At 35.3% G+C, this 13,406-nt stretch overlaps 1 protein-coding gene across 4 annotated transcripts in view; it reads left to right on the forward strand.

Moving 5' to 3' along the window:
• HMCN1 (hemicentin 1) overlaps positions 1-13,406 on the forward strand; it is a 474,548-nt gene that overhangs the window by 362,931 nt on the left and 98,211 nt on the right. For all 4 annotated transcript variants that reach the window (XM_032317251.1, XM_032317250.1, XM_032317254.1 and 1 more), the window contains 5 exons: positions 786-936; positions 2,498-2,692; positions 4,460-4,573; positions 8,854-9,041; positions 10,943-11,039. In XM_032317251.1, coding sequence (XP_032173142.1) covers positions 786-936; positions 2,498-2,692; positions 4,460-4,573; positions 8,854-9,041; positions 10,943-11,039 — 745 coding nt within the window. The remainder of the gene's footprint in view (positions 1-785; positions 937-2,497; positions 2,693-4,459; positions 4,574-8,853; positions 9,042-10,942; positions 11,040-13,406) is intronic.

The following is a 13,406-nucleotide window of genomic DNA, read 5'->3' on the forward strand; positions in this document are numbered from 1 at the left end:
GACAGAGGATTGGGGACAAAAAAGAAGAGAGGAGGTCAAGATGCTGAGAACACACAGCATTGGGTAACTGTCTATGTGGGTGTTGAAATCACCAAGAATTATGAGAAAATATCATTAGAAGGAATGACAGTAAGCCAGGAGCTAATATCTTCAAGGAATAAGAGGGAACTTAGTGTAAATGGGAGTGTTTATGAGAAATGTCCTATTAAGTGATGATATTAATAAAATATAATACAAATATCTGTATGTTAATGTACCATTAAATATAGTAATACTTTAAAGCAAACATTGTAATATAAATATCCCTAGGTTAAAATTTTCCACTTATGAAATAATGATGTTTCTGAATGACCAATGGTGATATATAGATCAAATCAGATGGTTAATACCCTCAATCTTTCATTTAAAAACTCCAGTATTTTCTACAGAATTATACTACACTACAGGATCAGCTGAAAATAAATTTTTCCAACATGGATAAATAGATATGATACCTAAGAATGTTTTTTAATCATAGAATATGCATTTATACATTTGGTATATAAATGTACCACCCAGAAATACCCAGCACAGATGTAAAGTATATGAGCAGTATTTTCAATAAATAAAAATGTGATTACTCAAAAAAATTTAATCAAACTAAATTAATTGAATTACTGTTGTCTTGAGTATTTCAAATATAATTTTATTTTTATTTATTAAAAATCCTAAAAAGTACAAACTGTATGATGTTTTAGATGATTTCTTAGTGCACTTCAAGGTAACATTATTTCATTAAATCACAGCCCCTTAAATCAGACGATCATGTCAATATTGCTGCAAGTGGACACACACTTCAAATAAAGGAGGCTCAGATATCAGATACTGGACGGTATACTTGTGTAGCATCTAATATTGCAGGTGAAGATGAGTTGGATTTTGATGTGAATATACAAGGTAATAATATGCTTCTTGCATGTAATTCAGCTTATATGATCTTTCAAAACAATGAAGAAGAGATTTGACTTGGTTTATTTTAAATATATTTTTTTCTGCTACCAATAGTAAAAATTCATTATTGAAAACTTGGATTTAAGAAATTGACGAAGAAGAAAATAATCCATCATTCAGGGTTACTTCATTTCCTTCTGATATATTTTTGTGAAGTACACTTCATTTGCAAGTTGAGATCACATGATACAGACTTTTCTATTACATTAGCTTTCCCCTAACATTTTATCATGAAGGTATTTTTTATAGTGTTTACCTGGAAGGCAAGAAAGCATAGTAAAATATATGATTTGAAGAGGTCAGACTTGAAATTAAATGATGATGTAGCTCTTACAGAGTTTTTGAGTTGAGCAAGTTACCAAAGTATTCTAAGCCTTGGTTTCCTTGCTTTTAAAATTAATGCCTTGTAAAATGTGGTGAGTACTAAATAACAAGAAGTATGTAAAACTTGTAGCAAAATATTTACGAAGTGGTACCTGGTATCAATGTTGTTAATACTGTTACTTTTGTGCTTTTATATGTGCTTTTTAAAACATTTTTTAATTAATTATTTTTATTAACATATAATGTATTGTTTGCCCCAGGGGTACAGGTCTGTGAATCATCAGGCTTACACATTTCACAGCACTCACCATAGCACATACCCTCCCCAATGTCCATAACCCAACCACCCTCTCCAAATCCCTCTCCCCCTAGCAACCCTTAGTTTGTTTTGTGAGATTAAGGGTCTCTTATGTAAAACATTCTTTTTAATAGCTGTGAGTACAGCTTGTAAGTACGGCTTTTTAATAGCTGTAAGTACAACTTTATCAGTTGAGTATTAAAATATATATTTAACAACACTCCTATTGTGGAATGTCTAGGTTGTTTCCAAGTTTTCCCTACTCGTGTAATGCTTCACTGAACATCTTTATACATAAAACTTTTGCACATCTGTGGTTTTTCCTAAGTTGCTAATAATGGAAATTTTAGGTCAAGTGTTAGGTACTCTTTTAAAGATTTTGATGTGCAGGATAATGGCCTTCTAGAAAGTTCCTGCTTGTCCCTCAGAAATGTTTGAGAATGCCCTATTGTTTTTACAGATGGAGTTATTAATCTTGATAGCATAACTTCTTTAGCCTTCCTAGAGGCTCAAGACAGATGATTGGCTGATGCTCTCTGTTGAGCCTCTGTTCATCCCCTGATCCATGCATATTAGAGTAGGATCACCCCTGAGAACAGACCTCTTCGTCTTCCAAGTGCTAGGGACCAGGGAGTGCAACGCATGAAGATGGCATTTTGCCCTCCATATTTCTTGTTCTTCCACATAAAAACCAGTGCTGACTTCTGTCTACTACCTTTTTCGGCTCAGGGCTAGAGTTGGGAGGTGTATAAGTACTTGAAAATATTTTCACATCGTCTGATTTATTACATTTACTAATGATTCTTGTGAAAATACAGTCAAGATCTTTGTTTAATTAACTCTAGCATTCACATGTGTCTAAAATGTCATATCTTTCCTCCATAGTTCCTCCAAGTTTTCAGAAACTCTGGGAAATAGGAAACATGCTGGATACCGGCAGGAGTGGTGAAGCCAAGGATGTAATCATCAACAATCCAATTTCTCTTTACTGTGAAACAAATGCTGCTCCTCCTCCTACACTGACATGGTACAAAGATGGCCGTCCTCTGACCTCGAGTGATAGAGTGTTGATTCTACCAGGTAAAGATCGCTATGAACAGGGTGAAAATCTGAGTCTCTGCCAAATGTTTCTCCTCATTTATTAGACCAGTTGAATTGATCAGCTTTCTGGCCATGTAATGTAACTGACAGAGGCTGCCATATTGTCAGTGGTTTCTGTGTAGCTTCAAGCTAGAAGAGTCTAGGCTAATTTAACAATAGCTGGAATACCTTAGGTAATTTTCAGTTCCACTACAGGATCGTTCTGTCAACTTAAGAAGTCTTTTGGCTGGGCACCTAGGTGGATCTGTTGGTTGAGTGACTGCCTTCAGCTCAGGTCATAATCCTGGAATCCCAGGATCAAGTCCTGCATTGGGCTCCCTGCTCAGCGGGAAGTCTGCTTCTCCCTTTGACCCTTTCCTTCCCTTGTTCTCTCTCACTCTTTCTCTCTCTCTCTCTCACTCAAATGGATAAATAAAATTAAAAAAAAAAAAAAAAAAGAAGAACTCCTTTGGCTTCCATGAAGCTCAATTTCTCTAATAATGTGATGAGATCATCAATTTGGTTTCCACACATTATTGATAGATTCTAAAATATATTTGTAAAAAGTTACTATTAACTTTATTAAATACATTAATCATAAATCAATAGTTATGATTATTAGTTTCAAATACTTTAGTTGTCACATGGTTTATTGGTAGAAAAGGATGATTAAATTATTGTAGAATCATAATCTTTTCAAGGCTTCTATTTAATTTTAACAAATATCAAATAAGCTTGTCAAAATTTACCAAGTTGTATACCTAAGGTCAGCATATTTCATGATGTGCAGATTTGATATCAACTGAATACAAGATGTCTTGAAAAAAGTTTTTAAAATGTGACTAAATACACATGACAGCTAAATGTTGTGATATGTGATCCAAAATTGGATCTAGGCTTGGGGGAAAATATTTATAAAAGATTCTAATAATAATGAAATTTGAATATGGATTATGAATTCATTAGTAGTTTTGTGTTGGTTTTAAATTTCCTGATTTTGATCATTATACTATAGTTATGTAAGGGATTATTCTTGTCCTTATGAAATACAGATTTATCAATATTTAGGGGTAAAGGGGCACCATGTTTCCAACTTACTCTTAAACAGTTGAGAAAAAATTTTTATATACAAATAAATAAGTAAATATATATAAGATAAAACAAGGGATATATATATATATATATATATATATATATATATATATATATATGAGATAAAACCAGTGGGGTGAAATATAAATAATTGATAAACAGGTGAAAAATTTTTATACAGTTATTGAAACTTTTCTTTGAATTTGAAATTATATCAATATGAAAAATTTTTTAAATATTCAGAGTTATTCTTTTAAAATCATATGTATAATAATATACTTTATACCTTTTGCATCCCTGGCTACTGCTTTCTCAAACGTATACCTGCATCAAGCAATGTTAACTTCTTTTACATGTATTCAAAACTGTAAATTCAAGAAGTCACTGCATAGTAACAATCCCCCATGGAATATGATGAGAGGCATGGAGCAATATTACCCACTTGTGAAGAATCTACACAAGCTATTTATCTCTCAGGAGATCTGATTCATATATTGGACCACTTTTCAATAATGCAGTGTTTGTTATACAAGGGTATATGGGATTAAAACTGAACTATTAGATGAAATAAGAACCCTGAAAGAAAATGTAAGGAAGTCATTAGACCTGAAAAATTCTTCTCTGTTTATGACCAGTAGGATTTAGAGAAGTAATTATATGGGGATATGTTTTCAGGAGGGCGAGTGTTGCAGATTCCCCGGGCCAAAGTAGAAGATGCGGGTCGGTATATGTGTGTGGCTGTGAACGAAGCAGGAGAAGATTCCCTTCAGTATGACGTTCGTGTACTCTGTGAGTTTTTCTTTTCTTTGTCATGCATTCTTTCACTCAAAGAATTTTTTTCAGGAACCCATGTTTGCAAGATATTGCATTAAGCTCTTTTAAGTTATAAAGATGATCAGAAAGTGATAGTTCTACTGAGGAATTAATCATCTTATGCAAATTGAGAACACGTTAGATAGGACTCTTGAAATATCGGATAACAAACTGGCTTAAACTTAAAAAAAAGCGAATCCATTGACTCATGAACCTAGAGTCTCAGGGTAAGCTGACTACAGTTATACCTGACTTCTGTGGCTCACAGAGGCCAAGCAGACTTAACCTTCCTCTTTCTCTTGGTTTCTTCTCTATTATAAGCATCACTCTCAGGTGGGAGATAACCTGGAATGATGAGTTGGTCCCCAGTGGCTCTTGTCTTACATCCTTCTAATTTCATATCCAAATGAAAGCTTTTCTTAGTATTTACAGCTGAAGTCCTAGATTGGATTTTCATGGCTTTAATTGGCCAAGCATGAACCACAGTTCTATCCCTGAACCAATTATAGAAGCTAAATGGCCTGTTTTAAGGCCTAGTTTCTGTGCCTACGCTTAGACTACATTGTTCTCTGAATGTATGAACTGCGAGTAGAAGAACTATGGTACCTTTAAGGGGAAAGAGAGGTGATGTTGCTGGAAGCTGAAAGAAATAGCTGCCTCCATTAGAAGAGACTGATCTAGAGAAGTAGCACTGGGAATATATAGGAACCAATCAGCATGAAAGAGTTTCCAGAGGAAGTTATAAAGTAATACAGAAATATTAGGCACTTATCTCAGAGCATGAGATGACGCTGAGATTTTTATTCTGAGTGATTAAGAAAATGGTGGCAAGAATAAAAAAAAAAAAATAGAAGACCTAGGAAAACATTATTTGGGCAAAAGGAAGTCAATTTTATTCTAGACATGTTGAATTCAACATGTTACAAGATACTTGGGGATAATATTGAAGGGGCCATTGAAAATCAGAAACTTAAACACAGGAAAGAGGCTGAATTAAGAATGTAGATTTGTGAGCTATCCACAAATATTCAAGGGCATGAGATTTCCAACAGCAAGAATTATAGATAAAATAGATTAACAAGTTCTTGGAGGGATCATTAACAAGTAGGAGAAAGGAAAAGGAAAACAGAGGAGAAACAATCTGAGAAGTCCATGAAAAGCAGTAAACTACGTACTATTCCATGTCAAAGAATCCAAAGCATGGAAAAAGCTATCAAGAGGCAGATCTAGTATTGGATGCTAAAGCAAATTTAAGAAAATAAAAACTGAAAATGTCCATTTGGCTTAAAAACTGAGAAATCATTGATAAAATCCAAAAGATCAATTTAGATACTATGGTGTGGTTCAAAGCCACAGGACAAAAGGATACATCTGGAGAAACTAATCAGAAAGAAAAGGAAACACATATAAAGTACTCTTAAGATATTTTGCAGAGGACAGAAGAGATGGAGTAGAGTTTTAGGATAGACAGTTTGTTTGAGGAAACATATTTAATAAAGATTTGAGCTTGCTTACAAGAAAATGATCCAATAGAAAGGGACAAATTAAATTTTCAAAGTGCAGGGTGGGGGGGAATGGGAGAGATTCAGGAATTCATGGATCCAGGTCTCAGAACAGGTGAAAAATGCAATCAAAGAACCAAGAGGGGTTAATTAGACTTTCGTGGAAATGAATTGCCATTCATCAAAATGGTTAGGAGGGAAATGTGGAAATACATATCACATGTATCTAGTTCTTTTCATTTAGTATAAGAGCAAGATAAACAGTGGTGGGATGGTTGGTCTTGTGAAAAACAGAAAAGTTTAGTGATCACCATCATGGAGGATGTGACAGACAGTCAGCTGTTGAAGTTGGAGCCATTTGGCTCAGTTTTTCCTTCCTGAAGCCACCCTTTCTTCTACAGCATTCCTAGTAACCAGGAGGGGCAGAGGAAACAAAAATAGTGTGCTCCATCTGGGTGAGGCGGGGTTGTGCCACAAGGTAACCAAGTATATGGTGGAAGTGCTGGACGGTGAAAGACCATAGAATGTGCAGCAAGACAGAGAGTCACTGAAATGACCCCTGTGAGGTCTGGGCAGGGTAAGAGGAAAAGTGATAGAAGGAGGCCAATGGGCTGATTGTAAGTGGGGAAGGAGTAGGAGGGCTAGAGCTGTCAGTGCAAACAAAGAGCAGCTTATGAAGGAAACCTGAAAAGAGGTAGAAGAAAGAAAACATTGGAGTTCAAAAAAATCATATATTTGACAATTATCTATTAATTACTAAACTATGGATGAGGAACCTGTGCTAGGTACTGAGGATACAGCAGTGACTACAGTAGACATGAGTTCTTCTTCAGAGAGCTTATAACTTGCAAAAGAAAGAGGTGTTCATATTGAATGGTCCAAAGTATGGCTGTGTAGGGCTGACTGACATGGAGTAGAGATGAAACTAATCAGAGTGGGATGAGGCATCAACATAGATTTTAAAGTCTATAAGATAGTGATAAGGAGAAGAAAAAAGGAAGAGAAAATGATTAATTAACTAACTAATTAACAGTGCTAACATCACCAAGAACAGTGAACTATCCTAGACAACCTGACTAAATTTGACTTAAGTTTGGAAAGAGTTTAGTTTAGGCCAGAGTAGAAGGATCTGATAAAGAAGCAAGATTATACGGTTTGAGAGGGACTGGGAATCAATGAAATTGAAATGGGACCTAGGGATTGGGTAGTTAAAGGTAGATGTTCATCCCTTCAGGCCATTTTAATTAAGAGGAAGTTGGAAAGCATGTTAGAGATGAGTTTAGAGAGGTGGAACAAGAAAAATGAACTGGGCCCAAAAATCTGTCTACATTAGGTATGTTTCACAGTGTTTGGTGCTCAGCTCCTACATGCTACTCCACCTTTTTCTACTGAGAATAATTCTGAGTGTGTAAGCCAGCTGCTGGGGCATGGCTGCAGGAGGGCAGGTCAGACCAAAGGCTTTGGTGGAGGCCTATACAGGTCAAACCTTGGACCTGTAGACCACCTCCTGTTCCCTCCTAATAGTTCAGTTCCAGGCAGAAGTTGAGCAAAACATTGAATCTTTATGTTCCAACATTTGATGAGATTTCATGGTATTGAGGTTAGTGATAGGCTCATTTAATCTGAAGTTCAAGTTTATTATCTACTAATCTGCAGTTCAAGTTATATTTTATGTTACCTAGAGTATAGTAAAAATCATATGACCCTGACTGTGAAAATTTGTATCTAAAATAACGTTGAAATTCTATTATGTACATTGTAGCCTTGATTATTTTCTTTACAAACTTCCAATTTAGTTTTCGAAAGACCCAAATACCACAGGACTGCATGTACATTAATATATAGTCTTTGCTGATTGCTAAAGATATGGTACATTTTAAGAGAGTGAAACAGAATAGCTAAGCTTTCCAAATAAAATAAAATGATTATTCACTTTGAAAATGAATTTCTACATTGATAACAGCAGCCAACACATATGTTTCTAGTTTGTGTAAAATTTCCATTTTTTAAAATTTTATGAGTAATGTGTGATTTTTCATAACTGACTAGTCTAACATAAGATAGATATGTACCTGGATTCTATGGTATCGTTTTAAATGAAAATGAATATATGTAGAAAAATCTAGAATGCAACTCCTCAAACATGAGGATACATAAGGATCTCCTGTTCAAACACAGATTTCTTGGGCCCTCTAGAGATGCCCATTGAGGAGATCTGAGTGGGCCCCAAATTTGCACCTCTATACAAGCTCCCAGGTGATGCTGATACACTGATACTGGGGCTAGGGAAACACATTTAAGTAGCCCAGATAATTCCCTTGCAAATGAGACCAAATCTGTACATTCCAAATATACTCTAAAGATGGGATTTATCTGGCTTGTCTACATGACCAAATAGACTTAAATATTCATTCATGCAAGTGCTACTTACACATATGCTTGAAAACCCAGAAGACATAGTTCAAGGAACTGAGAGAGAAGCAAGGTCAGATAAATTGGGAAGGGTTAGTGATTGAGCTAAATGGGAATGAAAACTGTAGAAGGGGTTAGTCCAGGCTAGGTAAATCCAAATTCACACAATTTTTATTACCACCCCAATTTATTAGTGTAAAATGTGATTCAACGATCTTGGTTTCGTCTTCATCTTTGCTCCTCTATTATCATCCCATGCTTTTTAAAGCTGTTAGAAAAGTAGAATAATTGAGAAAAGACCTTATTTCCTGTCATTACCTCTTTGTTGCAATCATCTATTAGTGCCTCCAGTTATTAAGGGAGCAAATAGTGATCTCCCCGAAGAAGTCACCGTGCTGGTGAATAAGAGCACACTGATGGAGTGTTTATCCAGTGGCAACCCGGCGCCAAGGAGTTCCTGGCAAAAAGATGGGCAACCTTTGCAAGAAGATGGGCATCATAACTTTCTATCTAATGGAAGAATTCTGCAGGTACAAGTATAATATCTTATTTTTATTTGGCTTTGTATTTCCTAAGTCGTTTTTTACTTTTAAAAGTAATTTTATTGGTTTATAAGTATTATATTTGTAAAAATAACTAACTGTAAGAATAGAAAATTCTTTATTTTATTCCCCCACCAGAGGTGACCACTTTTTTTTTTAAAGTTTTTATTTAAATTCCAGTTAGTTGACAGACAGTGTTATATTAGTTTTAGGTGTGCAATAGAGTGATTCAACACTTCCATACATAGCCAATGCTCATCACAAGTGCACGCCTTAATCCCCATCATCAGTTTCACCCATCCCCCCACCACCCCTCCTTCTGGTAATCACCAGTTTATTCTCTATAGTTAAGAGTCTGTTTCTTGGTTTGCCTCTGTCTTATTTCTCCTATGATGATTTTAATTGTTTCTTAAATTCCACATATGAGTGAAATCATAGGGCATTTGTCTTTCAGAGGTGACCACTGCTAACATTTCTGTGTGAATTCTTATAAAAATTGTACATTCAACACATGCACACTGAATTTGCCACAAGATGTCCTTTGTGATAAAAGCCACATTATAATTAGTATAATCCTTTCAATTGCATAGTTCTGATGATAAAATCCTAGGTGGCACTGGGTTCACTGCAGATTAAAACTTCCCCTGTATTAATAAAGAATTGATAATAAATAATGGAAACCACATAAATATCCTGAATTGTTCACTAATGACCATGTCTCTATTTTTTTCTTAAATGTCTTAAGAGAAGACATTTATTTATAGAATAAATTTATAAGAAGACATTTATTTATAGAAATAACACCAACTCTTTTGTTAAGACACAATTTAATAGCTTATTTTTGACCAATAAGTGATATTCTGTGAACCCAAGAATCTAAGCGTAACAGATGTGTCCAACACAGGACATACCTTATGATATGTTCCTGTCTTTAAAAAACACAGACACAGACATACACACACACACACACACACATACACACACAAGAACCAGCTTTAGCGCCTATAAATAACCTTGAATTCTCAAAGTATCTTCTAAACATTGTGATTGTATCTATTTGATGTCATACAAATATTTTGATGTCACCTCTATCAAAATATTTAAATGTTTCTGTGTCTTAGGCCAAAAGATATATAGATGGATAGAAATTCCTGCCTAATAAAATAAATACAAATGCTATTATTAGCTAATTATTGCTGCATAAAGTACTCCAAGACAATAACCTAAAACAATAAGCATTTATTTAGTTCATAAGTCTTCTAGCTGGCTGGGTAATTCTTCTGGTCTCAAGTGTGTCTGCATGCTGTGAATTGAGTGAGTGGTCCGCTGGTCTTGGCTGGGCTCTTGGCACTTATCCAGGCCTCTGTTGTAATAACTGAGCTGATTTTGACCCCTTGTGATTCTCTTACCTTCTAACAGGCTAGTCCTGGCTTTCTCACATGGTGGTAGCGGAGTTCCAAAAGAGTGAGGAAAGGCACTAGACCTCTTCAGACACACACTGTCTCTTTTCATGGCATTGTGCTGGTCAGAGCCAACCCAAGACGGACATGAATTCTGCATTTTGCTCCCCCTCTGAAATGCAAGGAGCTTCAAAGTCATGTTGCCAGGGGTGTGATAGGGATGAGGAAGAATAATTGGGGAAATTTTTGTAGTCAGCATTTAACAAATATGTTTAAAATTACCTTTTCTGATTGGAAATCTTTGTAAATATTTGACCTGACCAAAAAAAGCTAGCATCAGCACTATTATATTCAGAAATTTCTTTATCTTGTGTTCAGCTGGTATCAACCAGAAAGAATATGTGTTGTTTAGTCTGAAATGTAATGCTCATTATGAAAAGTTGCTTTATTAAAAATTTCAGTTGGAATTTCTTCATTTTTTCCCCTTAGATTCTAAACACTCAAATAACAGATATCGGCAGGTATGTGTGTGTTGCTGAGAACACGGCTGGAAGTGCCAAAAAATATTTTAACCTCAATGTTCATGGTAAGAGCTCAGTTCCAATAACATTTCTTAGAGCATGCTTGAAAAAACAGGAAAACTGTGTTTTAGATTATGGAGACTTATTTTGTACTTTTAACTTGAACAATGCGTGCAGCCTGCATTTGTTCAATCTCCAGTCTTTCTTTGCATCATATAGTAGGATTGTGAAGTACAAATCTGCTAGGAAGCCTGTTTTTATATTATTTCAGTTCCTCAGGAGAGAGTAGTTACTGCTACATATCTGAAAATGAAAAAAAATCAAAATTTTAAATCCCCCAAATTATATGTTTATGTAAAGTTAGAAACAAATATAATTCTTTTACTCATAAAACTTACCCAGTAATCCTGATTGGAACCAGTTTCTGTCCTCAAAGGTAGAATTTGTGTCAAGTTACATCCTCTAGTACCATTAGGTATACTCCCTGGAGAAGAAAAAGTCATCTTTGGAGTTTAATAATTCCTAAAAACTACCACTACACCTAACTCATTCATCAAACTAAGTTCTTGATATTTGGCAGACACTGCAGGAATCCTAATTTTTTGCTAAAATGCTTTTGAAATACTATTTAGGTAAAAGTGGGGAGGAAAAAAGCCATTGGATGTCTACCACAAATGACTAGTTTTAGTTTTGTGACACATGTCTGTTTTGAAAATATTAAATTAGAAATGGGGAACAATCATTATAAAAGATTCCCTTTTCATGTGGGATACACATCCAAAATTCTGGCTCATTTTGTAAATAGCTGAAATATGACATCTCATGAAAAATTTCTCCTTTCCAAAGACTTATTTAGCATCAAGAATATCCTTTTTTTGGTGTGATATGCAGGGAGTATTGGTGCCCAGCAATATTTGGTGTTTGTGGAACAGACATTTGAAACATTTTTATCTTTGTATTCCCTGTGCTTAGCACAATGAGTAACATGTGATAGTAAAAGAGATTTTGCCTTTTTCATGTTTTGGTTTTGTTTTTGATGTTGTTTTAAGACCTCAGTTGTAATATAATAGAGTGTTACATTAATTGCACTCCTTAGTTCATGTCTCACTATCATGATTGGCCTGAACAAGACCCATCTTTACTTTCATTTATTAAAATATTCATTCATGTAATCATTCATTTTTATGCCCATTTCTTGTTCCTGTTCCCCCTGTCCTTTCATAGGAAACCATTCAAATGGTATAATATCTTCAAGTCTTTTTAAATGAGTAAGTCTGACCAAACCAGAAGCAGTGTTTTAAGAATCTCAGGAAGAAATACACAAGTGTGATGATCATGAGAGCACACATTCTAATCTGCAAAGTGCAATAGAATAAATGTTGAAAATAAAAGTGTAGATTATTTTTTCTGATTCCCAAAGCAGACTTAATTTTTCCTCTATTATGTGATCAAAAGCCCCAATTTAGGAAGTCTGTAAGTTGCCTTGTATTAGTTTATCTTTATATGTCTCTATCTTCACCCCATCCTGTAACTTTATTATAGATGGTGTAGGGAAATGGTCATTTCTTACAGATCTTGGTCTCCCTGAACCCATCTACAGTCACAGTAGTCGCTAAATAAATATTTGGAGTTTTTTCATATCAGTTCCCTCTTCCTAATGTACAGCAAAAACACCTGTACCTTTCCAGGTAGAAGGAGGAACCACTTGAGTTTACCCTTAAGGACTGGAGTTCAGGAGGGAGTTTCCTCATTCACAGGTTAATGATACCTGGAAGTCCCAACTGAGGTCAGGGACCATACTTACATATTAGAAAATTCATTTTGGGGAGAAATAATTTCAGTTGTTTTCACTTGAAATCATTTCACTTGAAATCAAACTGTTCATTATCTCCCATTACAACAGTGCTTGCTTCTTTTGGACTCTGACCTTCAGTCTGCCGGTGGGTGGGTTTTCAGCTCTGTCTTTACTCTCCTTCACGTCTAGCTTAATTTGTCACGGAACAACATTTCCATCACCTCTCTTAGTCTTCTTACTGCTCTTGCTCAGTAAAAGTTCTGCTCTGCCTCTAAAGACACGACATATTGTCCACTCGATCCCTACTAGGTATCAAGTTTTTTTACATATGCATTTTCACTGAATTACCTCAATAATCCCAGGTGTTGGTACCACTTGATACCTCTGTTACATATGAAAAGGCTGAGGACTAGTGAGATTAAGATGCATACTCAAAGTTCCAGATCTTGCAAATACAGTACCAGGATTATAATTTAGACAGGCGGATTCCAGAAGTTTTAACTTAGCTGTTTTGCTGTATTGCTTCTCACTAAATTCCATATCTGACCATACCTGCACCAAGGCAGCTAACCATGGCTGGGGGAACTCGTGTAGTCAGAAACATCAGTGTCATCATAAATTCGTAGGTACCATCTTG

Source organism: Mustela erminea, chromosome 17 (assembly GCF_009829155.1).
Source record: "Mustela erminea isolate mMusErm1 chromosome 17, mMusErm1.Pri, whole genome shotgun sequence".
In the NCBI taxonomy this organism is placed as follows: Eukaryota; Metazoa; Chordata; class Mammalia; order Carnivora; family Mustelidae; genus Mustela; species Mustela erminea.